This window comes from Marmota marmota, unplaced genomic scaffold, assembly GCF_001458135.2.
Source record: "Marmota marmota marmota unplaced genomic scaffold, marMar, whole genome shotgun sequence".
Classification (NCBI taxonomy): domain Eukaryota; kingdom Metazoa; phylum Chordata; class Mammalia; order Rodentia; family Sciuridae; genus Marmota; species Marmota marmota.
In genome coordinates, this window is record NW_026000174.1 from 52,861,856 (window position 1) to 52,880,201 (window position 18,346).

The following is an 18,346-nucleotide window of genomic DNA, read 5'->3' on the forward strand; positions in this document are numbered from 1 at the left end:
GCTCCTCCAATGAGCCACAACCCCAGCCCTGACCCTAAGTTTTATTATTAAAAAGGTGGTAGAATAGAAAGCTGCTGGGCTGGGATTGTGGCTCAGTGGTAGAGCGCCCCCCTAGCATGGGTGGGACCCAGGTTCGATCCTCAGCACCACATAAAAATAAAGGCACTGTGTTGTGTCCATCTATACCTAAAAAATAAATAAATAAAATGTTTTAAAAAAATAATAAAGGCATTCCATCTACACCTAAAAATAAATATTATATTATAAAAAAAAAAAAAGAAAGAAAGAAACATGCTGGCATTTTTGTGTGAGGTGGCTCAGTGTTAGAACCAGGCCTATTGCACTGCAGATGTACTTATAAAGTTCAACTTAAACAGCTGGTTTCCTACTTGGAAAAATAGAGTTGTTCTTGTGACACTTGAATAATGTATGTGTGATCACTTTGAAAATGCTAATGTGACATTTAAACCATAATATATCCTAATGTTGCTTTCTTATGGTAATATTCGTTAAAGCAGCCAAATATTTTTTTTTTTTTTTAATATTTATTTATTTATTTTTCGGTGGACACAACATCTTTGTTTTGTATGTGGTGCTGAGGATCGAACCCGGGCCGCACGCATGCCAGGCGAGCGCACTACCACTTGAGCCACATCCCCAGCCCAAGCCAGCCAAATATTAATGTTTTTGAAAACTCCTAATTTCGAATGCTAAAGTTTCTGTTTCTTTTAAATTGGTTCGTTCATCACAAACTTTTAAATTTTGTTTTTCTTTTTTTAAAAAAATTTTTTTTTTGTAGTTGTAGATGGACACAATCAATGCTTTTATTTAATTTGTTTATTTTTATGTGGTGCTGAGGATTGAACCCATACCCTCATCAGGCAAGTGCTCTGCCACTGAGCTATAGCCCCAGCCCTTTAATTTTGTTTTTCAACCCAGGATTGGACCACTGAATTTAGCTTCTAGGAAATTCCCTAATTACAGAATTTTCTTTCATTATATCGAATTACTCCTGATTTCATCATGAAAATCTGGTTTGAAACTCAACTTACAAAAATACTGAAAATGAATTTCAAATTAAATGGGAATATTTGTATACTAATGTGATACAATAGTGTTGTTTCACATTTTTCCATGTTAAAGACTATTCTGAACTCAAAATCTTTTAAATAAATAAATAATACTGAAATCTACTGTGGTTGTGTCTGAGTATGTTATTTGTACAACAACTGAATATTTCTAGAGACTTCTATTTTCCCTTAGTCATTTTTTTTTTAAATGTTGCCTTCTCTTACCTAATTCTGAAGACATGATTTCAGAGCCACATCTCTCTGGTTCAAACCCCAATTCTGCCACTTAATCTCTTATAATTCCATAGCAAAGTTATTTAAGTGCTTTGAGCCTCTGTTTCATCTGTGAATTGGGAATAAGACTAGTACTCACCTCGTTGAACACAATGTCTATCTGTCAATCACTGTTATAATGCCTAAGTAGTATTTTCAGTATTTCACAGATGCGGAAGTTGAATATTTTAAAATATTGCTTCCTTGGTGGAGAGCTATTAATGGTTTCACATGTTTGGTTAATTCTTGTCTGCATGTTAAATTTTAGGACATAATACTGCTGAAAAGTAATGAGCCATCATTATAGGGTCCTGTATACATTAAAATTTACAGTAACTCATAAAATTGATTCAGAGACAAAGGATTGTTGTCCAGTTCCCAAAACTTATAAACTCCTGATCTCCAAATGGCTTCTCTGCCACGTACTACTTCCACTTTGTGGAAGTCATTATTTTTTCTTTTAGTAGATAAAACGATATTCTGAAAAGGAGGTTGAGGTGATCAGAAAATTGTGAACATTTTAAAGTACTTTCTTTCTATTTTATTTTGAGTCAGGATCTTGCTAAATTGCCTAGGCTGAGCTGGAATTCATGATCCTCCTGCCTTAATCTCTTGAGTTGCTGGGGGTTACAGGCACACCCCACCGTGTCTGGCTGTTCTTATTTATTTATTAAAAAAAAATCCTACATCAACAATGTTTGTATGCCAAGACAGCTTCAGAGATACCAATTAGGAGGCTACTGCCATATTCCAGGATAGGAATGCATGTGATTTGGATTAGCTGTCAATGGCAGACATAAGAAGTGACCATTAAGGTGGGAAAGAACAGAACAGGCAAGTGTAGGCGTGTGTGCGTGTGTGCGTGTGTGTGTGTGTTTGAGTGAAAAACATATTTTGAATATGTTAAGTATGTGATGCTTGTTTTACTATTTTAAAATTAATTAAATCATTTTTTTTTTTTTTGGCAGTGCTAGGGATCAAACCCCGATCCTCACACATACTAGTAAGTGCTCTATTACTAAGGTCTACCCCCTCCCGGTCACTGGGTCACTGAAATGTTTATTTTACATCTGAATGGAGATGCCAAGTAGGCATCTGGACCTCCAAAGATAATCCTGGAAAGACACATTTGGAAGTCATCAGTCATCTTACAACTGATATTGGGAACCAAAGTACTGGATAAAATCATGTAGGAGGATTGTCCAGAGAAGTAAAGAGAGCTGGGGTCTGAGCATAAGGGCACTGAATCATTTAGAGGCCAGTAAGAGGAAATGCCAGCAAAGGACTCTGGGAAAGAAGCAGCTAGTGAGAAAAATGGATTTCCCACTGCTAAATAATAGAATAGGAGAAGAACCGGGAATTGACCATTGGCTGCCTGTTGTATACCCAGTACTTAGCTCAGTGACAGGCACATAATTAAAGTTCAATTAATATGTGCTGAATGAATCTTTACTTCTACTTCATTTGTTGGGTTCTTCTAGGGTTCCAGGCACTGTTCTAGGTCCTATAGATTCATAGCATACTGCCTCTAAACACAGATTCTTGTGTGGGCCATATACATGCCTACATATGAGTCAAAACTACGTATTGCTATTTTATAATGTTCCTTTCTTCTACCTTATCCTGAGGAAAATGGGACTGAATAGCTTGAGGGTACTGAGTTGGTGAGCAATGATGAGCTGGAATGTATAAATCTGGAGCTCTACTCTAAGCAAAGATATTGGGAAGTGGTAGAGGCTGAAGGAGAGGGTGGTGGGACTTTAAAATGAAGAGGCAGCCTCATCCAAAGGTATCAAACTCTAAACAGAATGATGCCAACTTCATTCACATAACCGAATTCTAGTAGACAACTAACGTTATGAAGAACACTTCCAGCTTTATCACTGTACCTAATTTATCTGATAAGTGTGGAGAAAGAGTGGGGGGAGTGCACAGGAATATGGCTCAAAGTTAATATTATAAAACTATCAAGTTAGCCTCAAGATGAATTGAACTGTTACCCTTAGAATTACTACCCTGGAGTTCCTGCTTGAACCAAACAAACAAACAAAACAAAACAAACAAACAAACAAACAAAAAACCCAAAACCAAAAACCAAAACAAAACCTTGAATCAGAAGGAAAAAACAACAACAACAACAAAAAACCTTGACTCACTAATGTGAGTCCAAATCCATGCCAGAAAAGGGAAGAGAAAGTCTTGAAGAGAGGAAAGGAGAATTATGGGTAAAACACTTACACAACTGTCTTACACTATTTCTGAAACTTACTTGGCATGAGCCACTCTGGCATGAGCTACCCCTGCAGCCAATAAACCGGCTTCCTGTTAATTTCTCAGGTGTCCAGACTCATCTGTCCTAAATCATTCCCTGAAACTCCACTCTCTAGTCAGGCGTGATGCTGGCACACCTGTAATCCCAGTGACTTGGGAAGCTGAGGAAGGAGGATCACAAGTTCAAAGCCAGCTTCCACAATTTCGCAAGGCCCTAACCAACTTAGAGAGGCTCTGCCTCAAAAATCAAAACAAAAAGGGTTGGGGATGTGGCGCAATACCCGGTTCCAAAAAAAAAAAAAAAAGAAAGAAAGAAACTCCACTCGTTCACCGCACAAAAACGGGAGGGGGGGATTACAGAAATTTTTCTTTAACCCAGTTAGAAGGTAGGTTATCTTTCCAAAACTAATTGTTCTGCAAGCTGTATTCCTATGGTCCATTTTTTCGTTTATCTTACGGCTCTTCTGCCGTTCTGAATTAGAGTATCTGACTGTAGCAAGCTGTTTGCCTTGAACTCCAAGTAGTTGGGAACGACCAGTTGTTTCATGCATAAAGCGGGTGGGAGGCCAAGCCTATAGAAGAACCTGAAGACGTAAGTGTAACAAGAGCGAATGTGTGCGCTGGGGAAAGGCACAGAAACAGGGTACTGCAAGCCTTTATCCGGAAAGACTACGGGAACCACGACCCCACACTAACAACGATACAGAAGTGCTTATACAGAGGTGAAAATAAAACCATGGCTCCACGCACACTTCCTACTACAAACTTCCCATTCGCTGGCCGCTTCTCTGATCCAAAGTCTATCTTCAAACCAGGGCTAAATCAGGCTGGATCTGACTGGCCAATCAGAAAACTAGGACCACCGCAGCCAATGAGAAACCAGGGCGCTTTGGTGGGGTGAGACTTGCGGCCCGGGAGGGGAATCCTGTGGGTCTTGGTGAGGCGATTGGGCGGGACTGATACTTGATTGGCAGGTGAACGATCCACATTCTTAGAACGGAAACGCCACACGGTACGTGCAGGTGGGGGTGTGGGCGGGGCAACAAACCTATCATTAGCCAATAGATGACCCACTACTAGAAGAGGGAAAGATAAATCACCAATGGCAGCACGTATATGGCGCCGTGGGCGGGGTTTAGGCTCAAAGGGTTCTACGAAAGGCGCGTGAGTGTCGTCCTCGCAGTCACAGCTGGCACCTCCTTCTGACTTCATTCATTCGATTTTTTTTTTCTTCCATTCACGGAGGTAGAAAGGCCTGCTCGAAAGCCATGGAGAGCGCTCTCCCTGCTGCCAGCTTCCTGTACTGGGTAGGCTTTGGCACCGTGGTCTACCTGTCCCTGCGCATCTCGTACTCGCTCTACACGGCTCTTCGCGTCTGGGGTGTGGGTAACGAGGCGGGGGTCGGCCCGGCGCTCGGTGAATGGGCAGGTGAGTCGGATGCCGCGCCGCGCCCTCCCTCCTGCCCCGGCTCGCAGCTCGGCGGGGCCCGCACAAACCAGGACTAGTGCTTGGCCTTCCCCTCCCCATCTTCCCTCGCCTTCCTCCCGCTCCTGTGTCCCGCTCACCCGCCCTACCTCCCTTAGCCATCTTACGGCTTGCTCAGACTTGTGGACTTTTAAAATACTAAATACGTTGCTGGCTGAACTCTGGAAATCTGAAGTGCAACTTGGAAGGTGCGAGAAATCTGCCTTAGCTCTGAGGGGCTTGTGTCTTTGAAGCCATTCCGGGTTCGTGGCCGCAGTCAGGCGGCTTCCTACTCTCCTTGAGCCTTTCCTTCCGAGTGCTTTTAAAAGAAAAGTTTTTAAAAACAGACGCTGTGCTTAGGATGAAAAGCCTTCAGTTGACTTGTTAGGAGTGAGGATGGGGCAAGGGGTGTGGAAGCGTTAAATTTCACCCTCTTTCGGATTCGTGGAACCTTGCCTCCTAACTGGAAATTTCATGTAATTTACAAAACCCCCTTTAAAAAAAAATTCCCCATAAACTTTTCTGGCGTTCGAATGAGTAGCAAAAGCTTATTGCTTTCTCAGAACAATCGCTCTTCACGTTGCAGTCAGCAACATTGCAGAAGGTCGTTTGTGGGGAAAAGTATCCCCACGAAGTGAGTTAAACCTAGTTCCAGCCAACTGGAGGACTTTAAAAATGGAGGACAAAGGTCAGATTGGAGAATTTGGAAAAATTACTTGTTTTTGTTCTCCCTTTTTTCCCTCTTTTCCTGCCCCCCCCTTTTTTCTTTATTTTCCCTCTGTTTTGGCTTTTTAAAAACAAAACAAAAAAACCAAGCGTTTGCTTACGACATTCGTGGTTATTCTTTGATGTGATTATTCATTTTGATGTTCACTTCTGATTTTATTGAACTTTAGTGTGGTTAGGGTTGCTTGCAGACTGAGCTTAAGTAAGATACACGAATGTTATTCCATGTTATTTGTTCATTCAAAAACACTTAAAACAATTTATTGGGAAAGACATAATAATGTTAACCTTTTGGGATAGCAGCCTACACATTAGGAGAAAACATACACAAGTAGGAATGGGTGTATAAAATCTTTCCCTGATGTAAGCAGCTATTGACATAACACTTCACAGTACTTGTTATTCTTTGATAGTATCAAAGAAAGACTTTTAACTCTTTCGTATAATAATCAAATTGTAATTTCAAAATTGACTCACCCAATTTCTTAGTTGTTGGTTTGGAAAAACTTGTTTGTGGACTTTATCAACAGTTACACAAGATACTAAAGCTATGGAGAATCAGTTATCAAGATAAAAATTTGTGGGCTGGGGTTGTGGCTCAAGCGGTAGCGCACTCGCCTGTCACGCGCGGTGCAGTGGGTTCGATCGATCCTTAGCACCACATACAAATAAAATAAAGATGTTGTGTCCCCCGAAAACTAAAAATAAATATTAAAAAAAAGATAAAAATTTGTAATTTGCAATCAAAGAATAGTGTAACTAAATTTTAAACTATTTAAAATAATAATTTTTAAATAGTAATTTAAATATTACTATTTAAAAATAATAACAACTTTAATAACTTTTAAACTATTTAAAATTGACCATACTAATAACTCAAATAGTTAAGTCCAAGTCATCTATATGTAATGCCTTAGTAAAAGTCAAATAATGTAACATTGTCATTTCATTGAAAACATTTGGCCCGAGGGGAAGGAAATTGATAAATAAGAGAAGGGTTTATATAGCATTCAGAATTAAAACATTGGGGCAGCCGAGAAGATCATGGTACACCCTGGATTATTGGAGAATCTTAATTTTTTAAGCTTTTAAACAGAAGCAGTGATCAAATTGGTATTTATAACATTATTTACATGTGGCCTGGATCTACAAAAAACAAAACAAAACCCTCTACTTCCTTAGTCTCTCCAAACAGGGAACCTTTTAAAAACAAAGGAAATTAAGATCAACACATTTTAAACAGGTTCTTTACAACAATTGGAGGTGGTGGTGGACACTTGAGTAATTAGGGTTTAATTACCTAAAAATAGGTAATTTGTTTAACCAAAGTTATGATTTTTACAATTAATCTTTATGTGTAAATAATACTAATAAGATGTCTACTTTACAAAACAGTCTGTTTATTCCTGTGCCAGCCTGGTGGGAGATAGTATTTGGGAGGCATTGCTTAATTGTACTACTCATTTAATATTTTCCTCAGTAATGTGTGTTGAATTGATAGTATATTTTTATTCTTGTTATTCTTAAATCTCTTCATGTGAGTAAATTTAATTTTCCTCAGATTTGGGATCTGAAGTTCAGGGACTGTGGATTCTCAGTTTTTTTTGTTTCCCACAGTAGCTTGCACATTCAGATATGAGTCCTTCTAAACTTAAACTTGGAAAAACCCTGAAATACAAGTATGCTTTGCCATCAATAAAAATATTCTAGGCTACAGATTCACAATACCTTTATTTCATTTATTTATTTTTATGTGGTGCTGAGGATTGAACCCAGTGCTTCATATATGCTAGGCAAGCACTCTACCATTGAGCTACAACTCCAGCCCAAGGCCACAGATTTTTTAGTTAAGTTTTTAAGACCATATACTCATTACTCTTCACCCCCATTCCCCTCCCTTAATTCCTCATCAGGAGTTCAATCGACTTCTCTCCTAGTTCTCTCTCCAGTCATGTTCCCACTCAAGTGAATCACATTGGTTCTACTGGGCTCCTAGTAGGTAAGTTTAGCCAATCTAGAGGGTAGGACTCTTTTGCCTGGCATACAGGTACTGTATTTCTTGAAAGAACAAAGAGATCCCATGAAAGTGGAGCTTCAGTAGTTTGAAGGTCAGTGTAATAAGTAATCAAAAGATTGCCAATGAAGGTAGTCAGTTCTTACTAAGGAGAGAACTGTCATTACTGCTGATCAGTAAAGAATGTAATCTGTAGAATTTGGTTTGAACATGGATAAACTTTGCATTTATTTGTGCAGTTTCTATCACTGGAGTTCATTAAAACAATTGCTATTGAAATAGAGATGATAGATGCAAGGGCAAGGTAAGCATACTTCCAAACTCAAGATATTTGATAACTTTAAACATTAGACGGCACTCTGAATGCCTGTTTTAGTTTTGAATGGAGAAGGTATTGCTCCAGATAGCAAAGAATAAATTACCCACTAATTATTTTATTAGTTAGATTTTTAAAAAATAGCTTATTGAGATGCTATTCATATACCATACAATTTATCCATTTAAAGTGTACAATTTAAGATTTTTATTATGTTCACAGGATTGTGCAGCCATCCTCAGATCCACTTTCAGAACATTTCATCCTCTGTCTTATACTCCATTTGCTCTCACTGCCTAACCCCTACCCACTCCATCCCTAGGCAGCTGCTTTGCTACGTGGATTTGCCTTTTGTGCACATTTCATATAAATGGAATCATTCAATATGCATTTTTTGTGTGTGACTGGCTTTTTTCATTTAGCATAACATTTTATTTTATTTTTAATATTTATTTATTAGTGTTTTTTAGGTGGACACATAATCTCTTTATTTTATTTTTATGTGGTGCTGAGAATCAAACCCAGTACCTCATGCATGCTAGGCGAACGTGCTACCACTTGAGTCACATCTCCAGCTCCAGCGTGATATTTTAAAGGTGCATCCATCTTATAGCATGGAATCATTTTTATTGCTGAGGAATATTCTGTTCTGTGGAATGAGGTTAGATTTCATGTAGGGCCTTCACCTCTGCATTTTGCTCTCTGCATATCTGCATTAGCAAATCCTCAAGGTATTGCAGCTTTGGGTGCTGATGGAACTCATCTAGATCTATAATAGTCCAAGGTTTTTCTAATTCAGTGGTTCCTGAGCACTTATAAAGGACATGTTGTGCTGGAGTTCTCTGGAAAAGGCATTCATCAAAATTGCTTAGCCAAGCTCCATCAATCAAAGGATTTCCAAGATTACCAGTCTGATCACATTCTGTTTGCACATTAGATACATATATAGGATTTACCTGAAATGACTCAAGACTGCTGAAGAAATCAAAACTTATCAATAGGGCCTTTCTTTAGGATTTGAGATATCACATGATTTGAAGAACTACATATGAAATGTTAATTTTTAAAATTGGCAAACCCAGAGGAATATTAATAACCACCATTTGTTGAATACTTGAAGTATGCCAGGCACTTGACAGATATTGTCTCAAATCTCTCTTTGAGCTGTACTCCATTTCCCCTGTGAATAAGGAGGAAATGAATGCTTAGTTAAATAATTTCCCTCGTCTATAGTTTCACAGATGGAGAATTGCAGATAGGAATTGAAGCAAAGTTATCCATTCTGCAAGATCCTCATGCTTGTGGTGGTGATTGGCTTATAGACTGGATGAGTTGGGAGTGGATTTCTTTATACCCTAGGAACTTTATTAAAAACTTTTTGATTCAAGGCACACTCTAAAATTTGCACATGCTTGTCATCTTTGGAAGTATCGCAGAATAGTTGGTTCATTTTAGAATCACGTAGCTGGTGATTTTCTTCAGATTTGTAATCATGAATCTTGTTGAACATTGGAAGGTCACTGAGAGGCTTAGTAAAGCAAATGGTTGGACTGTCATCATATGTCTGGACTTCAAATATTTTCTGTTTATGATGCCAGCATTCTCCAATAAATTAGTGATTCCCTAGAGGTCCAGCTTGGTGAATATAGCATGCTCCCTATTGACACTCTGAAAGTCCTAGTATCAGGGAGTAGGTATCTGTTTTTAATAATGAGCTGATGTTGGTCATAGTACCCATTATAAGGACCATGTTTTTCAAAAAATCAGAGCAGGTGAAGTCATAAAAGTTCTTGAGTACTTATTCATTCTGCATTTTAGCTCTCAAAAGGGAGTCCATGTGCCTAAATGGGTCAAGTTCTCTAGATCGGAGTTAGCAGGGCAACCTTAAAGTTCTGGCACCAGAGGCTATGAAAGAGGAAGTCGACCAGCTGGCAAGCAGACCTGGATGCTCTTTGGAGGAAAAATCAAGAGGGACGTGTCGCAGAATTAGAGATTTAGAATCTTTCTCCCCTTACCCTCACGGGCCCCCTTGTCCCTGACCTGCCTTTTCTGTTTTCCTTCCTTTATGTGCAACACTAACTTTCCTATTTAGAAATCAAACATTGGACCTTGGGGACCCAAACCTATACTTGGATGCTAGCTCTTGTATTATTAGCAGGTTTCATAGGATTGTTGTAAAGGTAAATGAAAACACTTATTTTGTGTAAATCATGTTAACTGTGCCTGGCATAAGGTGTGTAATATTCATAATATTATTTGCCTTAGTAGCCTTATGAGCTAATTGCCAGAATAAGGCTTAATAAGAAAAAGGAAGGTGGCTGATCTTCAGAAAACAGAGATTACTGTTGCCACTGAATCTGAGAGTGTTGGGCTTCAAAACTGATTTTTGTTTTAATTGGTTGAATTGAATATAATATATTTATTTCAGTTTCAGAAAAAAAGGTCCTGATTTTAGATAATGAAATTTATAAGTCCAGAATACATGGTAAATGGATTTGAATAGATAAACTGTAATACCATTAGATGCTATTTATAGAAAAGGGCAAGTTAAAAGATGTTGAAAAAAAATAGTGGATCTTTTATTTCATTTCTATCCTTGTGATCCTTAGCAAAAAATCAAAATACAGCAGTTCTTATGCATGTTTCTGGGATAGATTGAGATTAAGGCTGAGGAGGCAAGGCAAGCAAAACCTTGGGGGAGTGTGTGATATTACACTTTTCATTTGCCCATCTCTCTAGAGTGCTAAGGTCCAAAGAGATGACAAACAGTAATCAAATGTACACATTGTGGAAAGAACATTTGCTTGGTTCTGTGAGAGTTTGTGGGGGAGGTAATAGAGCTGCCCTTGGGAAGCTTTACAGAGCTGAGATCTGAAGGGTAAGTGTGAGATAGCTCTGTGTAGAGTGCAGAAAGAACAGAAGGAAGAGCATTCTTTTTTGGGGGTGGTATTGGGGAATTGAACTCAAGGGCACTTAACCACTGAGCCACACCCCCAGCCCTATTTTGTATTTTATCTAGAGACAGGGTCTCACTGAGTTGCTTAGTGCTTCCATGTTGCTGAGGCTGGCTTTGAACTTGTGATCCTCCTGCCCTTAGCTTCCCAGACTGCTGGGATTACAGGTTGTGCCCATCACACTCAGCTGAGGCAGGAAAGAGCTCGGAAACAGTGGGCATGATGTTGCATGATGTTGCAAGGAGCTCGAGAGGAAGGAAGGCGTCACCAAGCAGGGCCCTTTCATCTGTGTCCTAAGAGTGATGGGAAGCAGTTGGGGGGATTTGAAGCAGAAGGATAATGTTGTTGAGTTTGTACTTATGAAGAGAATTTCACCATGGTGAGTAGAATTTCACCATTTCTTTCTTGGGGAAGAATCAAATCACTGTGGTATGGGAAGTTTTCTTTGCCAGGGACTGAGTGATGGGGTTGTTGAATGAACCCTGGAACCGGGTTACAGCTTTCTCAAGGTAACTAAGTCTGCCACAAATCCCTGTCAGAAGGAATGTTTTGTTTGATATTTTGATTTTTTTTTCCTAGCAAGGCAAGACATTTACCCTATCTCCAACTGTCAATTCCAGGGATACTGTCTGCTTTCTAAAAAGTCATTTTACTACCATCAGGTAAAATTATTTCTATTTAAATAACTCAGTCATAGGAGGAAAGGAGGCAAGGCTAGACAATTTAAGAAATTGAACTGTAAGTGCCTCTCAAGGGTGTTCCATTGGGAAACAGTATTGCTGACAACAGATGCGCTTTGGAGTCAGTGGGCACAGGCAAGCTTTGCTGCTCACTAAGCTCTTTGACCTTGGGCAAAAATGGTCAACCTCTGAGCTTAGCTTCCTTCATCTTTTAAATGGGAATGATAGTTTTCAGGATTATTGTGATTGTTATGAAATAAGATGTAAATGAGGTTCTCATGTAGTTCTTTGCACATTTTTATGGATTCCAAATAATATGTTTAAGAACATCTTTTATTTGTATAAAGTATTCTTATTTGACAAAAAGGAATTGTAGTTCACTCAGTTGACTGTGGAAAAAGCTGAAGTTAGAAACAGATAAATTAGTAGATGACTAATATGCCTGCAGAAGAGTTACTTGGTGAAAGATTTACTATCAGTTCATTTATTTGTGACTCCTCTTTAGTAAATCTTAGATAGGGTGGACTTAGAAAAATTTGGATAGGTCCAGTTGTTCAGTTACATTTGAGAAAAACTTTCAATCCTTTGAGTCTTCTTCTCCATGTGTAATGTGTTAGGAAAGCCCCTTGACTCCAATTTCAGAATAACCAGAGTCCACTCATTTCTAAGCCATCAAGAGCTCTTGCCCTAATAACAGTAATAGCCTCCTGTTTCTCCACCTTTGCTCTCCAATGGTTGATTCTCATACAGTAGCCAGAGTGATCTTTAGAAGACTCTGGTCAGATCATGTGATGCTTGCCCTGATCTCTCCAGTAGCTTCTCATCCTACTTGAATTAAAACCTGAAATCCATCCTGTGATATTAAACAAGGCTTTAAAACCATTTGCCTCCTTTTGCCTCTGACCTCATCTTCACCCACTTTCCCTCTTACTCCTGCCCTTCTAGCCACACTGACCTCTTATTTGTTTCGTTTCTTTTTTTTTTTTAACATTTGAGCCACATCCTCAGGCCTTTTTTTTATATTTGTTTAGACACAGGGTCTTGCTGGTGCTTAGGGCCTCACTAAATTGCTGAGGCTGGCTTTGAACTTGCCATCCTCCTGCCTCAGTCTCCCAAGCTACTGAGATAACAGTCCTGTGCCATCACATCTGGCTTCATTGTTTTTTGAACAGACCTGGCATTGCTATCTTGTGTCCTTGGCCCCCCACCCTCACCCTGCAGATAGTCACATAGCTGACTCTCATTCAAGCCTTTGTTCAAATATCTAAATGGAACCTACCATTTTACCTTTAAAAAGACAGTCGTCTCTCCCATACCCCCACCTTGATCTCTTTTACCCTGCTCTACTTTTCTTTTTTGTTAGCATCCGTTCTCATCTCCTGTCCTGTATATTTTGCTTTTTTATGATGTTTCTTATTTTTAGAAGTAAGCACCATGAAGGCAAAGATTGTCTTTTTTGTTCACATATTAATCTCAAGCACATAGGACAGTGCCTGCACACAGTAAGTTTTGACATGTAATCGTTGAATAAATGCAAATATCAAGTTATTCAGTATATTTGAGATTAAGAGCTAATGTATTTTTATGGATTGTCTTTCTACATTCCCTTAAGTTTGAATAGTGACAAATTTAAGAATGTTGGTCTTTCAAAAATGAAATTATTTAGTCTTAAAACAGAATACAGACTATAACCTCAGGCAGAAGTTGTCCTAGTTTAGGCTCTGGAGGTGGCTTACCTGCTTTTTGAATCCTGGCTTTGACAGTTACAAGCTGTGTCACCTTGACTTTGTGTGTCTCAGTTTCCTCATTTGTAAAATCAGGATCTATTTGGTTTGCAGTTCTGATTAAATGAGGTTAAGTGATTTAGCGGGTGTGAACACTTAGAACAACACCTGACATAGTAAATGCTGATATTGTTATGTCTGTTATCACTTTTGTCTGTGGAGATGTCCATCTTCTCTGTTTTAGACTTTTTCTTGAATTTCTAATAACTTGCTGTATATATATCCCTCTGGGTAGTGATGAAAGATTTAATCCTAGCATGTTTAAAATTCATCTCTCCAACTTGTTCTAAACTTCCTATTTTTGCTAATTATATCACCACCTTGCTCATCACCCAGGTCTTTATCAGAGACAACAAATTCAGGTGCCTCAGGCAGGTAAAGGAAATGAGAGGAGTGGCCAGAAGAGGTGCATATGGAGAGATGTCTGGCTGCTCAAGGGTGGTGTGCTTGTTGCAACCCCCACTCAGCATCACCCTTTAGCCATGTAGGTGTAGACCTTGAAGCTTTCTTACAAGAAGCCCAGATCTAGATTTTCATGTGGAGACTTTCTTAAATTTTTAAGGTTCATGCAAATTTCTCAGATTTATTGTGTGGGCTAAATATATTATGCTAAAGTGTCAAATTCAGCAAGTGGCCAGTTTGCTTCTTGAATTCCTAGAATCATGCTTTCTTTCCCACAGTTGGACAGGAAATTGCCAAGTCATACTGAATCTGCCATCACAGGCTCTTTTGCATCTACATTGCCCTAATGCATTTCCTACTTACCAATCTTATGCACCCTCTGTATTAACTTTAGTCTTGCAAAAATATCTCCAGTATATTACTTGTTAAACTTTACATACACACACAAAAAATTTGGCATCTATGCAAACATCAAGCTCCTCAGTGCATTTTGAACCTGCTCTTGTGTCTTCTTCTGGTGACTTCTCCAATATGTATTCTTCTTTGGGTGAGTAGCTCATGTCCCAGACCCTCCCACCACCTCCTGTACGGAAAACCTTAATAGGTTTCCTTGACTGTTCGATGTTGGTTACACTGCCTGAAGTGCCCTTTCTCCTGTTCCACATTCTTTCCACGGTTTCATTTTGTGAGATTTTACCCATATTTTAGAGTGCAGATTATGAATTTTTTTCCTTGGGGACTGCCACATGGCAGTCATTATGTACTTTTGGAGCTCTGATAATGACTGTTCTTTTATGTGAGTTTACTTTTTTTTCCTATTCACATTTGTTACCTTAGTTGTAAGATACATGAGGGCATACATTTGTTCTAAACACATTGTGGTACTGGGGCTTGATCCCTGGGGCACTGTTATCTCTCACCTACATCCCTAGCCCAGTTTATCTGGAGAAAGGGCCTCACTAAGTTGCCTCAGTCTCCTGAGTAGCTTGGATTACAGGGTGTTCTACTGTGCCCAGTTCACCTTTGTTTTAAATTTCCCACCTGAAAAGATACACTGGAATGAAACTAAGACTGGGTAAGCAAAGACTGGTTACATTGTTATGGAAACAGGGCTATGAAAATAGCTTTGAAAGTGTGAAATGCAGCTAAGATCAAACATTTTTCTTGAGTGGCATTGAGGTAACAAGCTAACCTTTCTTCATCTGTGATTTTAGGAAACTGTTACAGAGCACTGAACACTCTGCTGACAATAAAATTTAAATATTAATACATTTTGGTTATGTATTACTTGTCTGTAGATCTTCATTACAAAACTGTTGCAAATAGACTTTCTTTTAAATAAAAAATTTTTTTCCAATTAAAATTTCTGTAAAACTTTGCTAATTGGGAATGCTGAGATAAATTAGTGAAAAATTCAGTTCTAGGAAATGTAGGTCAAAATGTAGTTTTTTATTTGGAAGCCCTAATGAAATAACCCCAAACCTTCTAGAACCTTCAGACTTTTAAAAATTATTGGAGACGTAGCCAAATTCCCTGGAAAATTTCTTTTGATTGTAAAGACATGGAATGGTGAGTATATAGAGTGAATAATTGCAAAAAAATTAAATATAGAACATTGAATATATAGTTTATTTGCTTCATGGAAAGAAGCAAATACTACAGTTAGTTGACAGGATTTACAAAAATGCAGTTAGTCATTTTGTAAATCTGAGAAAATGGAAGGGTTGTCAAGAGGTAGGAAAGAACAATGATAGAATAACTGAACTGGAAGAATTGTTAGCAACCTCTTTAGTTGAACTACGAGGAAAACATGAGCAGGAAGAAATGATGACTTGCTCACAGTCATGCATCAGACAGTGGCAGGCAAGATAGTTCAGTGGCGAAGGGCAGAAACTGGTGGCTATACCTATGGTAGATTGAATGCTGGGAGTGATGAGCAGCAGGCTCTGACAGCAGGGTAGTGAAGAGAGTAGTCAGGGACAAAGTAGAGGAAAAGCGGAGGTGATTTGTGGTACCTGTTGAACTTTCTCAGTCTGAGATGCTCCGAAATCCAAAAGTCTTTGAACATATTATACATGGCACTTGAAAAGTTCAGATTTTGGAGCATTTCAGATTTCAGCTTTGTGGTTGAAGGATGCTCAGCTGGTAAAGTTTATGCAAATATCCTAAAATCTGAAAAACTCCGGAATCTGAAACACTTCTGATCCGACTTTTGGAGGCCCAGCCTGTAACAGTGAGAACGCTGGCCACACATTCCTGCAACTGATATGAGGAAAAAAAATGGCCCTTTCAGACAAGAGTCTGAAGCTGTAAAGAAATGATGTGTACCTCTGTAGTCCTGAGGGCACCCTTATACCACATGCTCTTGGTATACCCTATCTAGATAATAGGAGTGGGGGAATTTGTTCTTTTTATGAAGTGGTATGAGTGAAGTTGTTTGCTCCAATATCTCTTAACTACAGTCTCAGTCCAAACCACTGATAATGTTGACACTGAATTGCCAAAGAAATATATTGTTTTGTGAATGCTTCTCAAGGTGGCCAGGAAAGGGTACAGTATCTTTTCGAAATTTAAATAAACAGTTTTAAAGTTTCCTTAACATTTTTATTATGTATAAGACTCATTCTCCAGATTGGTTTTTCTCTAATGACTGACATTAACTGCTCACAGCCAAGATAGCTTCCAGTAGAAATATTACCAGGCTTGCTTTAATGATAGCTGAGGGGCTGGGGATGTGGCTCAAGAGGTAGCGCGCTTGCCTGGCATGCGTGTGGCCCAGGTTCGATCCTCAGCACCACATACAAAGATGCTGTGTCCGCCGAAAACTAAAAAATAAAAAAAAATAAAAAAAAAAAAATGATAGCTGAAACTCCAGTCCTGTCACATGAACAGTGCTAATGCAATAAACAACCTCCCCTAATCTTGCACATTCAATCTTATACTTTTGCTTTGGTACAGAGAGCCTGCTATTGCTTATCTGTTGTTGCAATCCTGCCATTGCCTGACGTGTGAAAGGAGGTGATAATGTGTAGATAATGTGAAGAAAAAACAAAACCAAACCCACATGATGGACAACATTCACACATTGTGAATTAAGGGAGGCTGAATTTAAGAAATGTTGACATCTTAAATGATGACATCTTAATTTACAAAGTCCTTTCCAAGTGTTTTTTAAGGATGCCCACAGCAACCCTGTGAGGCAGGTTGAGGTTGGTTTTGTTATTTTCACGTAATATACCAGGATAGGGGGACATACAGTGAGGGGTTTAAGGGTTACACAGCTAATAAATGGCAAAAGAAATTGAATTTAGATTTTCTGACTTCAGGCTCCATGTTGTTTGCAATTTACTGCCAGAGTTCCTGAGTAAGGGTGATTTATTGCAATTTGGAATACTTGCACAAGAGCTCACAAGTTGGAGTGTTCCTCAAATGTTGCTTGAATGTGAAAGGTCTGTTTATGTCATGGCAATAGACCAAATACACTGGCCGTAAAGAATCAGTCAGGTGTACTTGTTAAAAATAGATTGTAGGATTTCACTACAGACCTGCTGAATCAAAATCTCCAAGAAAAGAATAGTTATTCTCAAGACATCATGCAATTTGAGAAACACTGTACTACGGTCAAGCTAATCCTAGAAGAAGGCAGGAGGTTATCCATGCAGATTTTTGAGCCAAGTATCTATTCTTGATTAATAATAGATACTTTTTGGTTAATGATAGTGTTAAAACTTAAAATGATTTCTGTACTGCCGCAGTCCGGCTGTGCCGCAGCCCGGCTGGCTGGGCAAAATAACCAGGGGGTGACGAATAACTTGTGTACTTGATACAGCAGGAGTAGAAGCCGTTTATTGTAGGACAGGAGCAGTATTTATACATTCCACACAGCTTATCTAATTAGCATAAACTAGATACATCAGTCAACCAATCAGGAATCTCTACACCTAATGGCTCGGTTTTGTTACTTCTCAAACCACTCCCTCTGACATTTTGCCAGGCACCATCCAGACTTGTTTACGAACTTTAACATTCCCCTGGCAAAATGCCAGGTGTTATTTTGACTTGTTTACAGACTCTAACATTTCCCCCTTTTGTTTAATTTAAATAATGACCATAGTGGTTTTTACAGAAACACCATAAATAACCTGCTACAAACAGAAAGGGAGGATACAAAATGCCACAATACCAAGCCACTTGATGGCTCCATGCAAGAAGCCCTTGGAAAAATTATACCAGCAATGACACTGTTAGCAAAGATACCGAGTTACAATTTGTTGTACATTACAGTTTGTTGTCTCAGTCCAGGTAAAGCAGTGTCTCAATAGATTAACTCACAGTCCAGGTAAATCACAATCCAGGTAAGTTCTGCAGGCAGCTAGCTTAAATCACAGTCCA

The 18,346-nt window shown here is 38.9% G+C and overlaps 1 protein-coding gene across 1 annotated transcript in view; it reads left to right on the forward strand.

The window, feature by feature from the left end:
• Window positions 1–4,743: 4,743 nt before the first annotated feature.
• The window catches only part of Hsd17b12 (hydroxysteroid 17-beta dehydrogenase 12), a 157,964-nt gene continuing 144,361 nt past the window's right edge, over window positions 4,744–18,346 (forward strand). The window contains exon 1 of the mRNA XM_015477797.2: window positions 4,744–5,042. Coding sequence (XP_015333283.1) covers window positions 4,883–5,042 — 160 coding nt within the window. The 5' untranslated portion in view covers window positions 4,744–4,882. The remainder of the gene's footprint in view (window positions 5,043–18,346) is intronic.